This window comes from Heptranchias perlo, chromosome 40 (assembly GCF_035084215.1).
Source record: "Heptranchias perlo isolate sHepPer1 chromosome 40, sHepPer1.hap1, whole genome shotgun sequence".
In the NCBI taxonomy this organism is placed as follows: domain Eukaryota; kingdom Metazoa; phylum Chordata; class Chondrichthyes; order Hexanchiformes; family Hexanchidae; genus Heptranchias; species Heptranchias perlo.
Window position 1 is genome coordinate 14,002,300 of NC_090364.1, and position 25,214 is coordinate 14,027,513.

Consider the following 25,214-nt stretch of genomic DNA (forward strand, 5'->3'; position numbering starts at 1 on the left):
TGAGAACAGGATTAGGCTCTGCTGTGATTTTCCTGCTTTCCCCCGACCGGGTCAAATATCTCACCAGTCCAAGTGAGGTAGTAGAGGCCTAACTGTATGCAATAGTGTGAGTGGTACTGACTCCCATAGAGTCCAGGAGACCCCAGGTTCAATCACTGATCTCTGCTGAGTTGGTTGCCTCCCACCTGCTGATCACTAACCAGTGCCCTCTGCTGGAAAACACCCATTTGTGAACATTGGGTCGTGTCAGACTTGGCTGTGGTACTCTGTCATTGGAATAGGTTGCAGAAGTTCACCGCCAAGCCTGATCCTGTGGGTGAGGTTCCGGAGGGATGCCAGCACCCATCGAACCGTACTACTCCACCAGTTGCCTTTTGATAAAGGATATTATGAAAAAATGTTTGTTTAAAATTCATGTTGAACTCTGTTTGCCTTCCTATAGTGCTCCAGCCTGCCTGTGCAGGAGAAATATTATATCCTTTGTTGCCGCACTGATAGAGAAATGCATGTAAGTGAGGTACTCAGTTTTTTTCAAGCCTGACTAATTACACACATTCCTTCACACAAAGGGATTTTCTGCACGCTTCCAGTTATGTGATGGATGCTATTTGTATTGTATTGGAAAGCTGTGAGAATAGGCAGGTCTAAAGGAGGAGGCCAGAGACTGAATCCTTCAATTAGTCCACTATTTTCACCTACCTGGTACAGTGTTGGTGGAGCCAAATCATACTGCTCACTCACGGGCTTGTCTTTCTTCTAGTCCTCCAGCAGTTTTCAGATACCGCTGCTGTTCTCTGATTCTGATGTGCATTGACACTATGTGCTTTGGTACAGAGGTGTCCAAACCAATACCCTTAACCTATTTATGGTCCTTGAACCGGGGCATTCGGCCTTGATTCCAGTTATGCATATAATTCTTTTTGATCTGCCCCGTTTGAATTTGCTGAGGCTGAAGGTTTGAAGGGACTATTGCCACATTGGCTGATAAATTCTAAATCAAAAGACCTAGATCTGATGATACGGGCAGCTTAAGATATATCGAATTAATGGAAACATTGAAACGTGTGGCTCTTTGCGGTGCACCTAAATAACCCACAAGACAAAAGTCTTGGACACTAGAGAGTCTCGCGTACAAAAACGGAAAATGCTGGAAATACCAGCAGTGAGGCAGCATCTGTGGAGAAAGAAACAGTTAACGTTTCGGGTCGAGAGTCTTGCGCTGTTTTCAGTTAAGTTGGAATGTGTGGAATTTCAGTTTCAGGAGCGATGTAGTTTTTCCAGTAAGAGTCAGCTGAACTCAGTTGGTGGCACTCTCACCTCTGACTCAGGACTTGAGCACATAATCAACACCGAAACTTCAGTGCAGTACTGAGCGAGGGATGTTTTGTAGATGAGATGTTTAGCTGAGGCTCGCCTGCCTGTTCAGGTGGATGTAAATGTTCCCAGGGCACTTTTTCAAAGCAGAACAGGGAGTTGTCCTGATGTCTTGGCCAATGTTGAGCTTTCAACCAATGCCATCAACGCAGACTATCTTATTATTTCATTGCTGTTTGTGGGCTCTTGCTCTGCAAAGTGGCTGCTATATTTGCCTAAAAACAACAGTGACTACACTTCAAAAGTAATTCATTAGCTGTGAAGTGTTTTGGGATGTGGAAGGCACTATATAAATGCTAGTTATTTGTACTTAGGGGGGAAGATGAAGAGAAATTTCTTTATGCAACGAGTTATGATCTGGAATGCACATCCTGAAAGGGTGGTGGAAGCAGATTCAGTAGTAACTTTCAAAAGCGAATTGAATATATACTTGAGGAAAAATTTGCAGGGCTACGGGGAAAGAGCAAGGGAGTGGGACTAATTGGATAGCTCTAGAGTCGGCACAGGTACGACGGGCCGAATGGCTGCCTCCTGTGCTGTATGATTCTAAAATGGCAATAAATGAAGCATAACAATAGTTAAGAAGCCCTTCAAAGTTTGTTCCTCTAGAATATTAACTCTCGCTATATTTTTTGACTCTACTACCTTTCCTAGCAGATTATTCCAAACATCTAGCAAGCAAGAAAGCTTAAAATATTCACATGGACAAAATACGCCTTTAGTCACGGAAAGCCATAGGTTTAACTGGAGGTTGCTTAAGTTTGCTTAACCTAAACATTTGGAATTTTCCATTGATCTCAATCCTTATTAATTTCAAGCCCTGACTTAGGACTCTGTTCCCCATCTTGCCCTCTGCTCCCCCTCCATATATACCTCAATGGGTTCAGATAGTGAGTAGCTGAACCATTCAGACTAGAAAGTCCCACGTTCAATTCCTGGTCAATGCTGAATGAGCTGATTTCAGTAGGGTCAGTGCAATCTGTCCCATCACTCATGGAGGGGGAAATCATCTCGGGATTTTTCTCCAGGTTGCTATGCAGCTTTACCTGGTGGAAATGGAGGAGTAGACTGGATCAGTCTTGTCTGTAAACCTGTAATGTCTCAGCTCACGTTTAAGGAATGGGCATTTGGATGAGGTACTGAAGTGAGGCTGTGGAACGACCACTGCAAGAACTCAGCACCTTGGATATAATGCTGCGATAAAAAGGCTTAGAAAGTAGCTCCAATGGTGGAGTATTCTTGAAAATGTTTAAAAACAAAATTAAGGTGTTCAGTTTCATTTCTGTCTTGAAATACTGCTGTAGTGTTTTGGGAAAAGAATTGTAGGAATATTTATTGTACACTTGCAGTAGTTATTTTCTGTCACTAGAGGGCAAAGACATGAGCAGAACGTCCAATGCATTGCATTCCTTGCCAGTCAGATACAATGGAATAATTCATTATAAGTGAATTTTAAAAAGAAAACCTTTTTAAGTAAATTATTGCGGAATACAGGGATTCTTTAGAGTTCTTTATTATAAGGTGATAATCTAAACAGAGGGTTCAAATGAAGTTATGAGTCGAGATAGTTGGCTTTTCAGTCTTAGGCGTAACACCGCTGAGCCCAATCCTGCTGTTTGCTATTGCCCCGTGCACTTTCCTAGATAATGCTTGGCAACAGGAACTGTGACCAGTTTTTTTTCCCCCTCCCTATCTTGGGCACTGAGGCCAATTGTTGCAACTCTATTCCTACCCCGGCATAAGCACAATGGGCCGAATGGCGGCCTCCTGTGCTGAGAGATTCTATGAGTAAAGAAAGCAGATTAAATTTGGGCTTTTAGGGTGAGTATGGCACAGTGCCACATTGGACAGTGCATTTACCAGCTGAATGCTTGGCTGCCATCTGCATGGCCATGGATTTGCTTGCCAAGGTTGCCCTTGTTACTCAAATATTCTAGCTTTACTAGCCAAGTCTTCAGTTCCATCGTACTTAGTGCTGTAGGATATGGAGACCTGGGATCTTCCCTTTGGTGTTAGAAGATGTTTCCCACTATTAACAACAGATCTGCATTGGTGGTATTCACAGAGTGTTGTGCAACCCAGATTCACCCTCCCTGTGTTGAAATCAAGACGTATGTAACTGAGCCATACAGACCAAAAGGTCTCCAATGAGTTAGCTGCTTTTGGCCAAGTTGGCAGGAGCAATACAGTTGGCCTTGGCACCCCTGGTTGAGGCAGTGAAAGTTGGGCAGGGTTTCTGCTCTTAAACATTGTCCAGTGACTCCTGCTGGACAATGTGTGGACGTAAGAATGTCAAGGCCTTGGAAGAGGGTGCAGAGGAGATTTACTGGAATGGTACCATGGATTAGGGACTTCAGTTATCTGGAGAAGCTGGGATTGTTCTCTTTTGGAGCAGAGAAGGTTACAGGGAGATTTAATAGAGGTGTTCAAAATTATGAAGGGTTTTGCTGGAGTAGATAGGGAGAAACTGTTTCCACTGGCAGGAGGGTCAGTAACCAGAGGACACAGATTTAATATAATTGGCAAAAGAACCAGAGGGGAGATGAGGTGAATTTTTTTTTTAACGCAGCAAGTTGACGTGATCTGGAATGCACTGCCTGAAAGGGCGGTGGAAGCAGATTCAACAGTAACTTTCAAAAGGGAATTGGATAAACACTTGAAAAGGAAAAATTTGCAGGGCTACGGGGAAAGAGCAGGGGAGTGGGACTAATTGGATAGCTCTTTCAAAGAGCCGGCACAAGCACAATGGGCTGAATGGCCTCCTTCTGTGCTATAAGATTCTATGCTACTACACAAGGTGGATCCAGAACAGCGCTCGGCTATGATGCCCTCCCTAGTTGACTCTTGCAAAGGAAGCAAGGGACCACAGGATGGCTGTGGGGCTGTACCCCTAGAGAGGAAGAGGGGAGAAATGTGACTATTCTTTTTGAACAGTGGAGCTCCTCCCACTTCCAGCACCGTCACGATTTTACTGCGTTGAATACCTTCTTATGATTGACTTTAGTTCACGTTACTGAACGTGGGACACTGGTACCTGGAATTGGGGGACATCGTGTCAGAGGGTGGCAGCTGAAGCAGTTTTTTTAATAACTCACAACAAACCAATTGTAATTGAGGTGGTTACTACAGTGAGATACATACAATTGCATAGAATTTATAGCACAGAAACAGGCCATTCAGCCCAACTGGTCTATGCTGGCATTTAAGCTCCACACGAGCCTCTTCCCACCCTCAACTAATGCTATCGACATATCCTTCTATTCCTTTCTCCCTCATTTGCTTATCTAGCTTCCCCTTAAATGCATCGATGCTATTCGCCTCAACTACCCTTTGTAGCGAGTTCCACACTCTCTCCACTCACTGGGTAATTCTCAGACTTCTCAAGGGCAATTAGGGATGGGCAATAAATGCTGGCCTTGCCAGCGATGCCCACATCCCATGAACAAATAAAAAAAAATTTTTTTTTAAAAGGAGTTTCTAGGGAGTGTTGAAGTAGCCAGAGTTTACTGTCTGTGAGGATGCAACTACCTCCACCTAGTTGGCAAAGACTTGAACCATCGCTGTCGGTATTTGTCCCCTGCCTTCTACATTCTTCAGGCTTATAAAAGCCAAGCTCTGTGTCACCAAACCACTACTTCTGGTTGCACGTCTCACTCTCGTCAAACTTGGTGTCTCGCACTTCAGCCCCTTGGCCCTTCACTCACATTTATCGTTCTTTTTTTTCTCCCCCGAAGAAAACATCCAGTACGACGCAGAGTGTTGAAGGATATGTGGAGACGTAGAGGAACAAAAGGAACAATTTTACAGAAAAATTATTTATCAACAGCTATGTTTATTCACAGGCTGCTTACAAGGAAAAGCAAAGTGCCTACAGCGAGGGAATGCGAAACAGATGAAAAGGCTCATGCTGCCCGACAAGCCTCATTACCACAGCTTCGCTTGAGAAAACATAAAATATACAGTAACATTTCTGCTTGAGGTCAGCAGCAGAGATGTTTTTGATTTATATTATAGAGGGCATTTCCCGTTCCTAGCACACCAATTAAATGGGTAGTTTGAACTAGGCACATTACTGGCTGCAACGTCATCTACCCACCGCAAAAGTCATGTGGATAAAGGAATAAAACTGAACACTGAAGAGCTAAACTTGTGCTGATTTTTAAAATTCATTCTTGGGATGTCGGCGTCGCTGGCAAGGCCGGCAATTATTGCCCATTCCTAGTTGCCCTTGAGAAGGTGGTGGTGAGCTGCCGCCTTGAGCCTCTCCAGTCCGTGTGGTGAAGGTTCTCCCACAGTGCTGTTAGGTAAGGAGTTCCAGGATTTTGACCCAGCAACGATGAAGGAAGGAGATATACATCCAAGTCAGGATGGTGTGTGACTTGGATGTGGTGTCGTTCCCATGCACCTGCTGCCCTTGTCCTTCCACGTGATGGAGGTCACAGGTTTGGGAGGTGCTGCCGAAGAAGCCTTGGTGAGTTGCTGTAGTGCATCCTGTCGATAGCACACACTGCAGCCACGGTGCGCCGGTGGTGGAGGGAGTGGATGGGTTGCCGATCAAGTATTGATTAATGCAGCTTGTAACATGTCTCAGCAACATGGCAATAGATGCCTGAGATAAAGTCTCCATCTGTGAGCCATATAGACCAGGAAGGTTGCACGTTCAATCTCTTGGTGCTGTCAGCTGATCTCAGCCAGGATAGTGGGAGGGATGCCCCAGGGTTAGGGAAAGCCAAGATTCCCTCTACAATGACCCCTAACTGTAGAATGACCCCCACTGGCTTTGTGGATGTTGTGCGGGCAGGATTGGGCTCTCCCGTTTGTCAGCCTTCCTGCACTCATTGTTATAATGGGCAAAAGTACCAGACGGCAACCAGTGCCTGTTGTACCCCAGTAAGAGTCGGTCAGTGTCAGCAGGAGCTAAGGAGACAAAGACACTGAGGGGTTGAGAGGGGGAAGATGTTCGAATACACCCCTCACTGAACTCAAATCTCCATATGGCTGATCTCCAGCCCACGCACACAATACCACTTCTGATCAAATGAATTCTCTGAGTTGGAAGCCACATACCCCTACTGAGCATCAGATTTGAAAACCATGACCACGAACATGCAAGGTGGGCCCATTGCAGCCTCTGACATGGGCTGGAGTGTGTTGTAAGGGAGTAACCACACGATTGGGGTGGTCATTTTTATGAACCATGAAAATGCAAGTTGCAACAAACTGCATACTCTGCATTATTCAGATGAATCTCTCTTGCACATCTCCAGTTGGGGCTTTTTCCTCTCGCTAGGTCACAAGAGTAGGGACTTTGTTCTGATAATATCAGTCTGTAAATGGTCACTAAGAGCAGCCATTCTCACTCGCTCGCACTGACTTTCTCTCTCGTGCTCTCTCACTTTCCTATGCCAGGAGCTCTAATCAGAATGTCACATTGTTGGTATGTCAGTTTTATAGCCCCTCCAAGTTTTGCACATTAATTTCAATGGATGGAAAATAACCAGCAGAAATCAGTGCCTCTTGTGCCACGTTGTAAAATGTACCCCTATAGATTCTCATTCTAGTCTAAAGGATCCCAGACCACCAGAGGTGATCTTGCTGGAATACAAATAGAGCTTCAGTGAGCAGGTGAGTTAGTGCCGCTTGATAGCACTGTTGAGGGTTGGATTTCTCCTGCTTTTTGTGGACAGGACATAGCTGGGCAATTTTCCACATTGTTAGATGTCAGTGTTGTAGTTGTACTGGCATAGCTTGACGAGAGGCGCAACTAGTTCTGGAACACAGCTGGGATGCTGTCGGGACCCATAGCCTTTGCTGTGTCCAGTGCACTCAGCCGTTTCTTGATATCACACGGAGTGAATCAAATTGGCTGAAGAGTAGCTTCTGTGAGATCTGTCTGAAGGAGGCCGAGCAGGATCATCCACTCGGCACTTCCGGATGCTTACAAACACGTCAACCTTGTCTTATGCACTCACGTGCTGGGCTCCGCCATCATTGAGAATAGGGATTTTCGTGGAGCCTCCTCCTCCTGTTAGTTGCTTAATTGTCCACCACCATTCAAAACTGGATGTGGTAATCTACCTGTCACAGATGCATCTGTTCATGACCGTATTGGTAGAAGTGACCACCGCGTAGTCCTTGTGGAGACCAAGTCCCGTCTTCACACTGAGGACACCCTCCATCGTGTCGTGTGACACTACCACTGCTAAGTGGAACATGTTAAGAACAGATCTAGCAGATCAAAACTCGGTATCCACGAGGCAGTGTGGGCCATCAGCAACAGCAGAATTGTATTCCATCACAATCTGTAACCTCCTCGCCTGGCATATCCCACACTCCTCCATCATCATCAAACCAGACGACCTACCCTGGTTCAATGAGGAGTGTAGAAGATCATGACAGGAGCAACACCTGAAAATGAGATGTCAACCTGGTGAAGCTAATCAGCGGAAGCAGCATGCTATAGACAGAGCTAAGCGATCCCACAGCCAATGGATCAGATCAAAGCTCTGCAGTCCTGCCAGAATACATTCTGTGCCCTTGCTACCTTCAGTGCTTCTTCCAAGTGGTGTTCAACATGGAGGAGGACTGATTCATCAGCTGAGGGACGGCGGTAGGCGGTAATCAGCAGGAGGTTTCCTTGTCCGTGTTTGACCTGGAGCCATGAGACTTCATTGGGTCCTGAGTCGATGTTGAGGACACCCAGGGCTACTCCCACCCTAATGTATCCCCACTGTGCCCCCATCTCTGGTAGGTCTAACTTGCTGGTGGCACAGGACGTACCCAGGGATGGCGATGGAGGAGCCTGGGACGTTATCTGATAGACATGTTTCTGTGAATATGAGTATGTCAGGCTGTTGCTTGACTAGTCGGTGGGACAGCTCTCCCAAGTTTGGCCCTAGTCCCCAGATGTTAGTGAGGAGGACTTTACAGGGTCGACTGGGCTGGATGGGCCTTCATTGTTTCTGAATCTGATGTCTGAGCCACAGCCAGTGGTCCGTCCGGTTTTATTCTTCTTCTTTTCATAGCGGGTTAGGAACCAACTGAGTGTCACGCGAGGCCATTTCAGAGAGCAGTTAACAGTCAACCATGTTTACAGGAACTATTTTAACTAAATGTGACCAAGATGAGATCTCTAAGTGAAGTTATTGGTCGAATTCCTGTCCTTAGTATTCTTTATCAGGAGGATTCATTTTCTCAGCAGTTTCATAAAAGGTGCTTTATTTCTGTGAATTAGACCTGTGTGTTACCGAAACACATGACAGGAAAGCCTAGCAGTTTCAGTGCACAATCTAAAATGGTTAACTAGCATCATTAGCAAGAGACTGGGTCTATAAAAGGAGCAACATCACCAGTAATGCTGTCAGATCTTCTTTCCTCTGTTGGGCACAAATTGGGTTGCCAACTCTCCAGGATTGTCCTGGACTCTCCAGGAATTAAAGGTTAATTTCCAGGATACAGCTTTGAGCAAAACCCTGGAGGATAATCATAGGGGCATTAATCAATATTGTTTTTTTTTTCATTTTCTTTGAACACTTCCGTTTATAAAAATTTTGGAGAAAGGGAACAAAGGCTGCTTCACTAACAGTCAAGATTAATCCAATTAGGTAACAGTCTGTTCCCTTTCCAATTGGCTGTGGGAAGGCCGTGCGGCCGGAGGATGAACCAATGGTGGGAATGTGGGGGTGGGGGCTATTCGAGGCAGGAGGTCATGTGATGAAACCTCCGGGAATGCACCCAACCAGAGTTGGCAATCCTCGGCACATCGATGCAGTAACTCTCATCGAAAGGTCGTGGCCTTGGCAAATCGTTGATCCGTGCAGCATCATCATCAGAAAGAAAGTGGCCTCTTTTCCCTCTTCAAAGTAATGACGAATCCCCCTGCTGAAAAGGAGCGACGCATTCGTAAATTTCTACATTGTTCAGGCAGGATCGAGAATTATGTGATTTTGTTTTTTTTTAAGGGATGTCAGGCAATTGGATTGAGACGAGTTGGCCATTGCCTGTACTGCATCAGCAATGCTGTGAGGCACCATGTGTTACAAAAAGTTGTCGGTTAAAGGTGTATATCTGGGTGTAGATAGTAGACTAGCTTCAGCAGCTGTGCAGCAATCCGACGCGCTCTCCGCCTCGACCTTCGAACTTTGAACCATGTGAGGAAAATACATGTTGCCCTCATCAATGATGTTTTCATAAGCACTGTCAATTTGGTCAAAGTCCATCTTGCTTTGGTCTATTTCAAAATGCTCGATATACGTGGACACGTCCTCATCGTAGTGTCTTTGGAAGCTAATGCGTCTTGTCTTAAGCTTGAAGGCAGCAAATAAAGCACTGATAATTAATAGGATCACTATCACCGTGATCCCTGCCCCCAGCGCGTACTGTCCGTTTTTGTCCCCAGACTTGACCAGCTCTGTGTTGCCTGGCGACCCCAGGGTTTGGGCCTCAGTGCATTGATTGGCAGCGGGCCAAAGGCATTTATTGATGCTGCTGCTCTGAGGGATGACACAGATTTTGTAAACTGCTCCAGGGTTGAGCTGACTCAGTTCCACCTCTCTGACCCCACCAATCATGTGCAGGTTTTGCACCTCTCGACCGGTGCTGTACCAAAGCTCGTATTCGTCGCCGAGATCTTCCAGAACATTCCAGTTCACCAGCAAGGAACTCGTGGTGATTTCGCTCACGGTGACCTCTTTGATCCTTTTTGAGAGACAGGGGTCAGAAGTTGTGGGGAGTGCCTTGTCCAAAGTGTTTGTCCTCAGCGTTGCCTGTCTGCAGGTCGTGTTTGGAGGGGTGGCCGGAGTAGTGCTTTGAGGAGAAAGAGATCCCCTTGGAGTGGGGCTGTGGTTCTTGGCAGTTAGAGAGGGTGTGGTAGAGATGTCCAGATTATAGGACGGACAAGTAAGATATTGCAGCTGAGGAAGAGAACATAGTTACTAAAGCAGGTAGATACATACATAGAATTTCCAGTACAGAAACAGGCCATTCAGCCCAACTGGTCTATGTTGGTGTTTATGCTCCACATGAGCCTCCTCCCACCCTACTCCAGAGACTTGAGCACATCGGCCAGGCTGACACTCCAGTGCAGTAATGAGGGAGTGCTGCACTGTTGGAGGTGCTGCTTTTCGGATGAGACGTTAAACCGAGGCCCCATCGCCCCTCTCAGGTGGACGTAAAAGATCCCATGATGCTATTTATAAGAAAAGCAGGGGAGTTCTCCCCAATGTCCTGACCAATATTTATCCCTCAACCAACATCACTAAAACAGATGATTTGGTCATTATCACATTGCTGTTTATGGGAGCTTGCTGTGTGTAAATTGGCTGCCACGTTTCCTACATTACAACAGTGACTACACTTCAAAAGTACTTCATTGGCTGTAAAGCGCTTTAGGATGTCCTGAGGTTGTGAAAGGTGCTATATAAATGTAAATCTTTCTTTTTCTTCTTACCTGTACGCTGACCAGAAGTTTCCCCGATTGTGCACTGGGAGAACTGCACGTGACCTCATTCTTGTCCGTTGTGCTCTGCTTCAGAAGCCAATCTCGGAGCCAGATCAGGCCACAGTCGCATCTCCAGGCATTCCCGCTCAGTCCGAGCTGCTTGACAGACCTGAAGGATTCGGTGGAGGACAGGGTTACCAGCCGGTTGTTCTTCATGCTTAGAACCTCCAGCTTTGGAAACTTGGAAAAAGCCTCAGAAGGCGCCTCATCCAAAAACGTGTTGTCCAAATAAAGCTCCACCAGGAATTTTAACTTGCGGGCAGAAGTGTCTGAATTAAGTCTGGAAATGTTGTTGTTGCTCAGCTGCAGGATGTTTAAGCCCTTCAGGGGACGTAAAGCATTCATTGGCACCGCAGTCAGCTTGTTGCCATCGAGGTAAAGCTTTCTCAGGGCCTTGTTGCCAGTGAAGGCATTCGGGGAGATGGCAGTGATGCGGTTGTTACTGAGGTATAGCCAGCGCAGCGTTGAAAGGCTCTTGAAAGTACGGCCCAAGAGCGTGGTGAGACGGTTGTTGCTGAGGTAAAGAACGTTCAGTTCTTTCAAGGAGGAAAACACACCTGCGAGGAAATAAAAGGAAAAAAAATGGTGTTCGGTGTAAAAACTCTTGAGCTTAGAAAGATAGAAGTAGGGCTGCCCTATCGACTCACAGTATAACTGAGCTACACAGTGCAACAGGTCCTAGCTTAGATCCTTGGCCAACGTGACATTTGAGGTGTCTCAAATCAAAAAAATCAGCCAGCGTTCCGACTCTCGATCACTATCCAGAGACATCTCATGGAAAATGCACGACAGGTGAGGAAGAATTGAGTGTGATTTACCCTCACCCCACACACAGTCACACATCCTGCCTGATCCTGGTTTTTAGACTCGCTCATGAAGCAAGGCCTTTGGACAAAATTACCAGAGGGCACCTGGAGACGGTGGCAGTATTAGCTCGCCTAAGGCAGAGCCGAGGGTAGACGGCGGAAGGGGTCAGGGAAAGGAAATAAGATTCTAGGGCAGCACGGCAACTCTGCAGGCTACTGCATAGAAATGGAGCAGGGACGCAGATACCAAGGCCACATACGCAGGTACGTGGACATCCCCCAACAAGCTATGTACATGTCTACATACATGGGCTCTGATATTTCTGTCTCTAATGTTTGGGAACGTTCAATTTTGAGGCACCGTTGAGAAGGGGAAAGGGCTGCAGATCCAATAAGCAGGGTCCCCACTCCCTTCACCTTGTTCTGGGACTTCAGCAGCTAGTTAAATTCACCCAGTGTTATTGCCCTGTTGTTCTTACCCATCTCTCTGAAACGTCTGGAACGCCCACTCTCTAACTCAACCCCACTGTTTGGTGGCCTGTGATGTACACTGAGAATTGTACCCTTTCTCTTTCTATTTGTTAAGTCTATCGATGTGGACCCTGTTTCCTGTCACAGACCCATCTGCTAGAAATGACCCGGGCCACCAAATCCAGGCCATCTGTGCCTGTCCCTGGTAAAAGGTGGGCAAGAATTGGGGCCCATGGTATCCACACATCTGCATAAATATGTGTGTGTGCGCACAAACACACAGATACAGTGTCAAATTTTGTTTGATAAGGCTCCTGTGAAACGCCTTGGGACGTTTTACAAGGTTAAAGGCGCTATATAAATGCAAATTGTTGTACGCCCAGGCATTGGACTATTCCCTCAAGCCTCACAACAAAAATTGGAAGGATGCTAGGAAAGACTGAAAAAAGTACCTGGTGTTAAGTTGGTGATGAGGTTGTTTTCCAGGTACAGGTACGTCACCATGGTTACATTCTCAAAAACTCCCTCTTCCAACTCTTGGATGCTGTTGTTATTGAGGTGGAGGAACTGCAAACGGCTCAGCCCGTTGAACGCACCCGGCCTGATCCGGTTAACGTTGCAGCTGCTCAGGTACAGAGTGGTCAAAGCAGGCAGGTTGAGGAAGGCGTTGATTGGAATCACTGGCAGGTCACTGGAACTGAACTGCAGCTTACTGGTGACGTTGGGCAGCCCCGTGGGTAAGTCGCTCAGGCTGACGTTGGCGCAGATTATGTGTTGATAGGAACTGTGGCAGTTGCAGCCCTTGGGGCACGGGGTGTCCACGGAACCGGCAACAGATTCCACTGTCAGAGCAAAGTACGGCATCAATGTCGCTGAGCACAAGAGGATCCTGAAAAATGTCATGTTCTGGGAAGACCAGACGAAGAGAAATGGGTGAGTGATGTGTCACATATTAGGATACAGCAGTTAATTCACAAGCAACAAAGACCCATAATTGTGGTTAGTGACTTTATAAGGGGAGCTTTTCCAGATGCACTGGATCACCTGAGCACAGTGATGGCGGATAATCCAGCAGGTCGGAGCGCTGTCTGTAGGGGAATCTGCCCAATTTTCCGATATCCACTGCACCCATGCCATCCAGTGCACGAGATCTCTGCGTTCCTCCAATTCTGGCCTCTTGTGCATTCCCGATTTTCATCGCTCCACAATTGACGTGAGTGCCTTCAGCTGCCTAGGCCCTAAGCTCTGGAATTCCCTCCCTAAACCTCTCCACCTCTCTCTTCCATGAAGACGCTCCTTAAAACCTACCTCTTTGACCAAGCATTTGGTCACCTGTCCTAAGATCTCCTTCTTTGGCTTGGTTTCAATTTTTGTCTGATTATGCTCCTGTGAAGCACCTTGGGACGTTTTACTACATTAAAGGCACCATATAACTGCAAGTTGTTGTTGGACGCAGACGTGGGAAAATCTTCCCTATGGTCCTTTTTACAACTGTACAGGACTCTGCGACGCACTGTTCCATCAACAGCTCAGTATATAAATGCAGTGGATCAGTGGACTAGAAAAAGCCCAGGTTTGATCTCGAGTCTGTACTGGGGCAGCGGTGGAGTCACTACAATTGGTCTCGGGGCCCTTGGGTCAGGGAGGGCAAGATCGTCCTGCGTTCCTGTTCCTTTTCGCTATTGAGGGGCTGGAAGTGGACATCGGGTGAGGACAGGGGAGGGCGGGGTGGGACACCCTCCGTGGGTCAGATACCTTACTGACACTCACAGTCTAGGCTTACACATGAGTGAGTAGCAACCTGGAACAGTGACCTGTGGACCATAACAATATAAGAAATAGGAGCAGGAGTAGGCCATACGGCCCCTCGAGCCTGCTCCGCCATTCAATAAGCTCGTGGCTGATCTTCGACCTCCACTCCACTTTCCCGTCTGATCCCCGTATCCCTTGATTCCCTTAGAGTCCAAAAATCTATTGATCTCAGCCTTGTATATTCTCAATGACTGAGCATCCAGCTCTCTGGGGTAGGGAATTCCAAATATTCACCACCCTCTGAGTGAAGAAATTCCTCCTCATCTCAGTCCTAAGTGCCCGGCCCCTTACCCTGAGTCTATGCCTCCTGGTTCTAGACTCTCCAGCCAGGGGAAACAGCCTCTCAGCATCTACACTGTCAAGCCCTCTAAGAATTATACAGATTTCAATGGGATCACCTCTCATTCTTCTAAACTCCAGAGAATATTGGCCCATTCTACTCAATCTCTCTCATAGGACAATCCTCTCATCCCAGGAATCAAGCTTTGTTGCACCGCCTCTAAGGCAAGTATATCCTTCCTTAGATAAGGAGACCAAAACTGAGCTGTACTGGAGTGTGGAGTTAACCCCTTCAAGAGAAATGGGAGGGATGAATAAAGGATTACATTGTAACTTTAGAGAAAAATCTCAAATGACTTAGAACATACAAAAAGAGTTAGAAACAATTTGTTTTTTCACTTTTCTCTTGTGTATTTACACACAGGATGGTGTACAAGAAAGAAAACAAATATTCCAGGGCAAAATACAAGAACAGAGATAGAACAAGAGGAGTACAGGAGCACTGGCCTCTGTGTGTTCAGTGTTAACTTTATTACAGACACAGTTACAGATTCTATTCCACCTATGTACTCATGTCAACACCAATCTGCTTGCACATCCAGGAACTTTAGCACAAAATCTAGGCTGCCACTTGAGTGCAGTACCGAGGGAGTGCTGCACTGTCAGAGGTGCCGTCTTTCGGATGAGATGTTAAACCGAGGCCCCTGTCTGCCCTCTCAGGTGGACGTAAAAGATCCCGTGGCAATATTTCAAAGACTGGCAGGGGAGTTCTCCCCCGGTGTCCTGGCCAATATTTATTCCTCAATCAACACCTAAAAACAGATGATCTGGACATTATCACATTGCTGTTTCTGGGATCTTGCTGTGCGTAAAGTTGGCTGCCACGTTTCCTACATTGCAACAGTGACTACACTTCAAAAATACTTCATTGGCTGTAAAGTGCTTTGGGACGTCCTGAGGTTGTGAAAGGCGCTATATAAATGCAAGTCTTTCCTTCCTTTATTGATTTTGGACTGGACGGCTCGGTTTCTGGAAATTTCTAAGACGTATACCAGAAACCGAAAAAATCTAAGTTTTAAAATGGATGGAAATATTTGTCACCGATTTCTCAGTGAATTTTCATTGCCAATATTAGGTAAAAATCCTAACCCTGCCTCAACCCTGTCTCTTTGCTGGATTTGGGCTCAACAAATGGTGGAGACTCCACTGTAAGCAGTAGTGTGTTAACTGAAATGCATTTTCTAGCTGACAAGTGAGCAAATTGGCACCTTGTGCTCAAAAGCTGTCGGAAATTGATGAAGGAAATGGTTTGACAGGAGCTGACAATAGGACAAATCCTCACAGGATTCCCTTATCTGTGATGCACAGTGTCTCTTTCTTTTTCCTGCCTGTTTTCTTTTTTTTTATATTCATTCATGGGATGTGGGCGTCGCTGGCGAGGCCGGCATTTATTGCCCATCCTTAATTGCCCTTGAGAAGGTGGTGGTGAGCCGCCTTCTTGAACTACTGCAGTCCGTGTGGTGAAGGTTAGAGTCATAGAATCATAGAGTTATACAGCACGGATAGAGGCCCTTCGGCCCATCGTGTCCGCGCCGGCCATCAGCCCTGTCTACTCTAATCCCATATTCCAGCATTTGGTCCGTAGCCTTGTATGCTATGGCATTTCAAGTGCTCATCCAAATGCTTCTTGAATGTTGTGAGGGTTCCTGCCTCCACAACCCTTTCAGACAGTGAGTTCCAGACTCCAACCACCCTCTGGGTGAAAAAGTTCTTTCTCAAATCCCCTCTAAACCTCCCGCCTTTTACCTTGAATCTATGTCCCCTTGTTATAGAACCCTCAACGAAGGGAAAAAGCTCCTTAGTATCCATCCTATCTGTGCCCCTCATAATTTTGTACACCTCAATCATGTCCCCCCTCAGCCTCCTCTGCTCCAAGGAAAACAAACCCAATCTTCCCAGTCTCTCTTCATAGCTGAAGCGCTCCAGCCCTGGTAACATCCTGGTGAATCTCCTCTGCACCCTCTCCAAAGCGATCACATCCTTCCTGTAGTGTGGCGACCAGAACTGCACACAGTACTCCAGCTGTGGCCTAACCAGTGTTTTATACAGCTCCATCATAACCTCCTTGCTCTTATATTCAATCCCTCGGCTAATAAAGGCAAGTATCCCATATGCCTTCTTTACCACCTTATCTACCTGTTCCGCCGCCTTCAGGGATCTGTGAACTTGCACACCAAGATCCCTCTGACCCTCTGTCTTGCCTAGGGTCCTCCCATTCATTGTGTATTCCCTTGCCTTGTTAGTCCCTCCAAAGTGCATCACCTCGCACTTTTCCGGGTTAAATTCCATTTGCCACTGTTCCGCCCATCTGACCAACCCATCTATATCGTCCTGCAGACTGAGGCTATCCTCCTCGCTATTTACCACCCTACCAATCTTTGTATCATCAGCGAACTTACTGATCATACCTTTTACATTCATATCCAAGTCATTAATGTAGACCACAAACAGCAAGGGACCCAGCACCGATCCCTGTGGTACCCCACTGGCCACAGGCTTCCAGTCACAAAAACAACCTTCGACCATCACCCTCTGCCTTCTGCCACTAAGCCAGTTTTGTATCCAAAGTGCCAAGGCACCCTGGATTCCATGGGCTCGTACCTTCTTGACCAGTCTCCTGTGGGGGACTTTATCGAAGGCCTTACTGAAATCCATGTATACCACATCCACTGCGTTACCCTCATCCACACGCCTAGTCACCCCCTCAAAAAGTTCTCCCACAGTGCTGTTAGGTAGAGAGTTCCAGGATTTTGACCCAGCGACGATGAAGGAACGGTGATATATTTCCAAGTCGGGATGGTGTGTGACTTGGAGGGGAACGTGCAGGTGGTGTTGTTCCCATGTTCCTGCTGCTCTTGTCCTTCTAGGTGGTAGAGGTCGCGGGTTTGGGAGGTGCTGTTGAAGAAGCCTTGGCGAGTTGCTGCAGTGCATCCTGTGGATGGTACACACTGCAGCCACTGTGTGCCGGTGGTGAAGGAAGTGAATGTTTAGGGTGGTGGATGGGGTGCCAATCAAGCGGACTGCTTTGTCCTGGATGGTGTCGAGCTTCTTGAGTGTTGTTGGAGCTGCACTCATCCAGGCAAGTGGAGAGTATTCCATCACACTCCTGACTTGTGCCTTGTAGATGGTGGAAAGACTTTGGGGACTCAGGAGGTGAGTCACTCGCCGCAGAATACCAGCCTCTGACCTGCTGTCGTAGCCACAGTATTTATGTGGCTGGTCCAGTTAAGTTTCTGGTCACTGGTGACCCCCAGGATGTTGATGGTGGGGGATTCGACGATGGTAATGCCGTTGAATGTCAAGGGGAGGTGGTTAGACTCTCTCTTGTTGGAGATGGTCATTGCCTGGCACATGTCTGGCGCAAATGTTACTTGCCACTTATCAGCCCAAGCCTGGATGTTGTCCAGGTCTTGCTGCATGCGGGCTCGGACTGCTTCATTATTTGAGGGGTTGCGAATGGAACTGAACACTGTGCAATCATCAGCGAACATCCCCATTTCTGACCTTATGATGGAGGCAAGGTCATTGATGAAGCAGCTGAAGATGGTTGGGCCTAGGACACTGCCCTGAGGAACTCCTACAGCAATGTCCTGGGGCTGAGATGATTGGCCTCCAACAATCTTCCTTTGTGCTAGGTACGACTCCAGCCACTGGAGTTTTCCCCCTGCTTCCCATTGACTTCAATTTTACTAGGGCTCCTTAGTGCCACACTCGGTCAAATGCTGCCTTGATGTCAAGGACAGTCACTCTCACCTCACTCTTTAACACAGTACGGCGTCTTTGTGGGGCACGGGGTCTGGCTGGGGTACGGGGTCTCGATGGGGTCCGGGGTCCGAATGGGCTATGGGGTCTGACTTTAAATCAACACATCCCTTTAAATTTCCCCATTACCCCATGCCCTTTAACGGTTACTTACTTGCGATTGCCCCCCACTCTGGCGAGCCCCCAACAACTGGGCCCGATCTGGGCCGGGGGCTCAACCGCACTCTGTAACCGTGCAAAACCAGGTGGGGCGAGTACGGTGACAGTCCGGCAGGAGCTAATAACACATCGCCCAATTAATGCCTGATTAGAAAATCCTGGACTCCCTTCCGTGGGAACTAAAGTGACTCTGCCCCACTTCAGACTTTTAACATTTCTCGGAGGCTCAACAACATCATCCCCTCTTGTCTGGACTTAATTCCAGTGCATCACTGAGCCTGATATGAGCCCCAGCCTCAAAAAAAGAAAGATGCAGAGCACTAACTCACTGCACCAGCCAGGGCTCAGTGCTCGATGTGAGCCCGGAGGAAGGGCAAAGCTTTGGGATAAAATTGAACTCCTGCACCACCCAGTTCCGAAGCAGAAACAGTGACGTACGAAACAAAACAGCCAAGGTTGTCCGAGCTGTCACCTTTCATAAAATTGCCTTCCTCCGGGTCCCCATCCAGCCTCTGGGAACTGAAGGGAAACAACCATGTCCAGCACAGATAAACTCACACAGCTAAATAAACACGCATGGGTATGTAGAGATCCTCAGACAGATACACACACAGACAATTCAGACATTTGGATGCAGAGAAATACATAGAGATATTTGTAACAGTACACACTGATTCACTGACACAGATACAGGCGTGCGTTCACGCACACACACTCACGCTCAGACACACACATTCGCGCACACACACATTCACACACACACGTTCACACGCTCAGACACAAACACTCTCACACACACACATACACTCACACACAGACACACATACACACATACTCTCACACACGCTCACACACACATTCACACTCTCACATACATTCACATGCTCTCACACACATGTTCATGCACAGACACATTCACACATGCTCACACACACTCACACACACATTCATACATGCTCACACACACACACACATTCACACATGCTCACACTCACACACACTCACACATTCACACATGCTCACACACACACACACACACATTCACACATACTCACACTCACACACATTCACACACACACATTCACACATGCTCACACACACACACTCTCACACACACATTCACACACTCACACACATTCACACATGCTCACACTCACACACACACTCACACATACTCTAACTCATTCCCAGGACCTCAAAAATGTTGGACTCCTCACCTTGCTCAGTCTTCTATTTCTTCTACAACCTACAAACTATTAAAATCCAACGTTGGTGTGAAGTAATCACTGCTTCCCAATTTATCTCATCCCCTCTGCACTCGAAAATGTAGTTCACTGCGTGGAACACTTTGAGACAACACAATAAGGTCCTTAATAAATGCAGCTCCTTCCTCTTACTCATGTCAACCTTGGTCTTGCCCTTCACTACAAGCTTTGGGTTTTCACATTGTGAACACATTTCAGAGATCTGGCAATGTTTAGAAATTGCTCGAGGACTCCCCCCAACCCACCACCCCCCCCCCCCACCATAACTGAGAGGGTCCCAGGTGAAATCTCAGGTGTCGACCCTCTGTGGAATGCAGTGCTGCACCTATTGTATAGTCCATTTCTCATCATCCAATGTTCCTAAGGCTGCGTTACAAGCAGTTTAACCCTTACACGTGGATCAATATGAGACCATCTGCCTTTCGAATGAGACATTAAAAAGAGGCCCCGTCTGCCCTCTCAGTTGGACGTAAAATATCCCATGGCACAATTTTGAAGAAGAGCAGGGCAGATCTCTCCGGTGTTCTGGCCAATATTTATCCCTCAACCAACAACACTAAAACAGATTATCTGGTCATTATCACATTGCTGTTTGTGGGATCTTGCTGTGCACAAATTGGCTGCCACGTTTCCTACATTACAACAGTGACTACACTTCAAAAAGGACTTCATTGGCTGTAAAGCGCTTTTGGACGTCCTGAGGTTGTGAAAGGTGCTGTATAAATGCAAGTCTTTCTGCGTTTGAAAGTCCCATGTTTGATCTTATGAGCGCACTTCATATTGAGGTGGTCAGAGGTCACAGGGTTGTGTGGTAAGCTGGCCGTTTCCACTTTGTTTATGGTACACTATCAGGTACAGGCCAACTTCCTGCCTTTGTTCTTTTATTCTTTCGCTGCAACCTACACCAGCACATGGCCAGCTCTCAGCTACTGCCCAGGAACATGCCAGTGGCAGCAACAGTATAACAGCAGGGCCACATTTCTGTCTTGCAAGCACAAGTTGCAGATTTTTGTACTCATCAAAGCGATGGGACGTCAGTGCTGGGCAATTTTCCACTTTGGGCGCCCAGTGTTCGCATCGAGCTCTCCCAGGTCAGGTTTGGCATGGTGAGACTCCCTCTACCCTGCCCCAATAGGACTTCATTGGCTGTAAAGCGCTTTTGGACGTCCTGAGGTTGTGAAAGGTGCTGTATAAATGCAAGTCTTTCTGCGTTTGAAAGTCCCATGTTTCACATCATTTTCACATCGTTCACCTGACGAAGGAGGAAGCCTCCGAAAGCTTGTGAATTTAAAATAAAATTGCTGGACTATAACTTGGTGTTGTAAAATTGTTTACAGTTGTCAACTCCAGTCCATCACCGGCATCTCCACACCAATAGGATGCCTCAGCCTGAACCTCAGGATGTGATTTTCCTCTTTATCCTACACCAGCCATCTGTGCTGCCTGGGTGGGATTGGCAAGTTAATGATGTTATAAGAAAGAAAGAAGAAAGAACTTGCATTTATATAGCGCCTTTCACAACCTTAGGATGTCCCAAAGCGCTTTACAGCCAATGAAGTACTTTTGAAGTGTAGCCACTGTTGTAATGTAGGAAACTAGGGTTAATTACGTGTTGTAAGGCTAAGTGCTGCTGGGAATTGGGTTTGAGACTGGTCCCAAGCTGGTTCCATATAGCACCATTGATCAGGGTGGACATTGTATGTTACAATAGGTTGGAGACTGACATATCATCTTATGCAGAGGTGACAGGTCACTGTCCAGCTCACTGTAACACTCAGTTCCCCCTCTTCCCACCCCCAAAACAGTTCCCCCCCCCCCATTTTCTTTCTTCACTTGAAGCTCAATGTATATATTCTTGGATTGAGACCCGCCATCTTTGGTGTTCCACATCTCCAGCATCCACCATCTTAAACTCCTCTCTGCGAGCAGCAGTCTCCACTTTCTGCACTGCATGTCATCGGTCTCTCCGGAATCACTTACCCAGCCTGCAAAAACCTGTCCGTGCTCCTTCCACTGTCAAAAATTCACCTCTTGAATCTACAGCTAAAAGCATTGAAAATCAGCCCTGAATAAAAATTTATGACCAAGAATGAGTTAAATTCCTTTCAGGAATTTTTAAAAAGTGTTTTGAAGTCAGATTCCACAATTCAGCCTGTTTTTTCTGTGAAAACCAAAACCCAATGGCCTCATATACGACATACAGAAAGAGGTAGTTACAACGGGAGTGCAGTGGGACACAATCTTGCCATGACTTAAAACTGCAATTACAACCATCAGCCGTAAAACAGGGCAAAGGACTGAAGCACGTGGTGATAGATTTAGGCATTTTTGAAGGGAGAGGTGAGCTCTGCTGCTGCCAAATTTACTTTTCTGCAAATTTTGATCTTTGTCATTTTTTGGTGCATTTTCCAGCATTTTGAAGTGCACTGTGATTTAACATTTGAAGCCAGAAATAATTTCTTCTGGAGCGGTTCTATATATTTTAAAAATATTACAATAAAAGTAGTTGTTAAGAGTTACAATTGACTCTTGCACCACCAGAAGGTGAACATAACACAGCAGCCTACTTGCCACCGCTGAGTGAGATGTACTGAGCAGCATTATTTATCTCTATAGGCACCTCATCAAATTACAAGTCAAAATGATACTTTATTCACCAGGAGTGCCTCGCATGCAGCCATTAAAGAAATAACTTCAGGGATGATCCACGAGACAGATTATCATGGATCCCAACCTTCTCCAGTGGTTAATATTCTCACCTGACCTCCTTCCCAGGACCACCGTTGCTATCATAGAACCATAGAAAAGATACAGCATGGAAGGGGGCCATTCGGCCCATCATGCCTGTGCCAGCTCTTTGAAAGAGCTATCCAATTCATCCCACTCCCCATCTCTTTCCCCACAGCCCAGCAAATTTTTCTTTTTTAAATATTTATCCAATTCCTTTTTAAAAGTTATTATTGAATCTGCTTCCACTGCCCTTTCAGGCAGCGCATTCCAGATCATAACACCTCGCTGCGTAAAAACATTTCTCCTCATCACCTCTCTGGCTTTTTTGCCAATTACCTTAAATCTGTGGCCTCTGGTTACTGACCCTCCTGCCAGTGGAAACAGTTTCACCCTAGCTCTCAAAACCCATCATGATTTTGAACACCTCTATTAAATCTCCCCTTAACCTTCTCTGCTCTAAGGAGAACAATCCCAGATTCTCCAGTCTCTCCACTTAACTGAAGTCCCTCATCTCCGGTACCATTCTGGTAAATCTCCCATGCACCTTCTCCAAGGCGACATCCTTCCTGAAGGATTCAATAGTAACTTTCAAAAGGGAATTGGATAAATACTTAAAAAGAAAAAATTTGCAGGGCTATGGGGAAAGAGATGGGGAGTGGGACTAATTGGATAGCTCTTTCAAAGAGCTAGCACAGGCACGATGGGCCGAATGGCCTCCTTCTGTGCTGTATTATTCTATGATTCTATCTTGGCACTCACACACACAAACTCATACTCACACTCACATTCACACACACAAACTCACACACACACACACTCACACTCATATACAAACACAAACATGAGTCGCACAAACGGGCTGAAAACACTAGGCACTCGCTCAAAAAGCAAATTGTGTCTATCTGTACTGCTGCTAATCAACATCCCCCTGCATAGTTGGCCTCAGTAGTTCCTCCTTGGTTCATTTTCCCCTTTATCAAGCCCAGGGGCACTGAGGCCAATTCTAGTACCCCCTAAAGCTGCCCCGGCTGAGATCGTCTAACTCTGGCAAACTGGAGATGGACCATCGGCCCCTCCTGAATTCACCAAATGAGCCACAGGATAAATCACCTTTCAAGTTGTTAAGATAGTGTCAGGGATTTAAACTCCTGTTTCAGTGATTTCCCATTTAGTATTCGGACCCATTTCCTTCTAGCTGAGTCAGAGGCGAGAGTGCTACCCACTGAGCCATGGCTGATGGGGAGAAGAGGGGGACAAAATTAGGGGAAAGACGCTCCCATCTTGCCCTCTACACAGCAGCTGAACATTTTATGCATTAAATGTAAACAGAAAGCAATGACAAGACAAAGCATTTCTACTCACCTCTGAGGAGGGAGAGCGAGAAAGCCCACTGTGAGGTTCAACTTGTGGTGGTGGGGGAGACCGCTCAATGCCACAGACGATGCAAGGGTGCTATTCGGTTGCTTCAACGACCCCGGGTCTTGCCCGTCAGAGCGGCCAGCTCCTGCAGGCAGGGGATGGGTCCGTAGAACTGCGGGGCAAGTCTCCGTGCAGCTCTGTTAGTGCGAGGACAGGAAGTCGAGGATGGAAGTTGGGAGCTTCCTGCCATTGTAAATCTGAGGGCCTGAGAGAGGAGTGAGAAAATAAAGATTCTGTTACCGTCAAACAAAGCAAGGATCTGAGAGCTGAGCGATGCACTGAACCAATAAAGGACAGCAAGACAGAGCAAGGGCCTGTTTACTGCAGGGAACTGGGCTTTGTTGCTCCCATTTTCTCCTCCCTCTCTCTGTCTTTGTGTCTCCCTCTCTGTCTCTGTGTCTCTCTCTCTCTCTGTCTCTCGATCTCTGTGCGTTTCTCTCTATCTCTCTTTCTCTCTCTCTGTCTCTGTGTGTGTCTCTCTCTCTCTCTGTCTCTGACTCTCTTTCTCGGTCTCTCTCTTTACTGTGGTACAGGATTCCTCTGGTATCTCGCCAATCTTGTATAAACCCAGACAGTGAGTGTGAGCAGATGATTTAACTGCTATGGAGTGGGGTAGCATTTCAACCCACTCTGATCTCGTGTTCATCCAACGTTCACACTTTCCAGCAGGAACTGGCTGGTTTGTTTTTCTCCTCCCTAGCTCAGGGACACCGAGGCCAATTGGAACAACTCACCAATACCACGGCTGAGATCAGCGGATGTGGCTCAGACCAGGGAACGAATCTTCTGGCCTGTGTAGTTCAGTCCTACACCAAGCAGTGAGAGGATGAAGATTCATCCCATTTAAAACGAGCTTGACTGCACCAAAATACAGGATGACAATAAACAGGTTTGTAGAGTGAGGCAAATGGAATTCAATATAGTGAAGTGTGAGGTGGGTCATTTTGGTAGGAGGAATAAAGAGGCCACTTATTCCTTGGAAGTTAAGAAAGTTAATGGGGAGGAGAAGCCAAGAGATCTTGGAATACAGATACATAAATCACTAAAAGTAGCAACCCAAGTTGGTATGGCCAAAAAGAGTGCAAACAAAGTACTGGGGTTTCATTTCTAGAGAAATAGAATACAAAAGCAGGGACGTAATGTTAAATTTCTATGGAACCTTGGTTAGACCAGGCTTGGAGTATTATGTGCACTTCTGGTCTCCATACTACAAAAAGGATATTGAAACACCGGAGAAAGTGCAGAAAAAAATTGTAAGGATTTTGTCAGAATAGAGAGGAATGCGACTATCAGGAAAGATTGAGCAGGCTGGGGATCTTTTCTCTAGAAAAGAGACTAAGAGGAGACCTGCTTTAAAATTATGAAGGGGTTCGATAACGTGGATGTGGAGAAAATGTTTCCCCTTGTGGGCGAGTCCAGAACAAGGGGGCATAAATATAAGATAGTCACTCACAGATCAAATCAAGAATTTAGGAGGAATTTCTTTGCACAGAGTGGTGAAAATGTGGAACTCGCTGCCACACATAGTGTTTGAAGCAGGCGGCATTGATACATTTAAAGGAAGGCTTGATGTATACA

At 46.6% G+C, this 25,214-nt stretch overlaps 1 protein-coding gene across 1 annotated transcript; it reads right to left on the minus strand.

Annotated features, from left to right (window-relative positions):
* Nucleotides 1–5,186: 5,186 nt before the first annotated feature.
* LOC137305723 (chondroadherin-like) lies at nucleotides 5,187–23,825 on the minus strand. The gene is made up of 4 exons (XM_067974657.1): nucleotides 23,580–23,825; nucleotides 12,603–13,056; nucleotides 10,823–11,430; nucleotides 5,187–10,286 (listed from the first exon to the last, which is right to left on the minus strand). The coding sequence occupies exons 2-4, from the start codon at nucleotides 13,051–13,053 to the stop codon at nucleotides 9,411–9,413; spliced, it is 1,935 nt and encodes a 644-aa protein (XP_067830758.1). The 5' UTR covers nucleotides 13,054–13,056; nucleotides 23,580–23,825; the 3' UTR covers nucleotides 5,187–9,410.
* Between the last annotated feature and the right edge of the window lie 1,389 nt (nucleotides 23,826–25,214).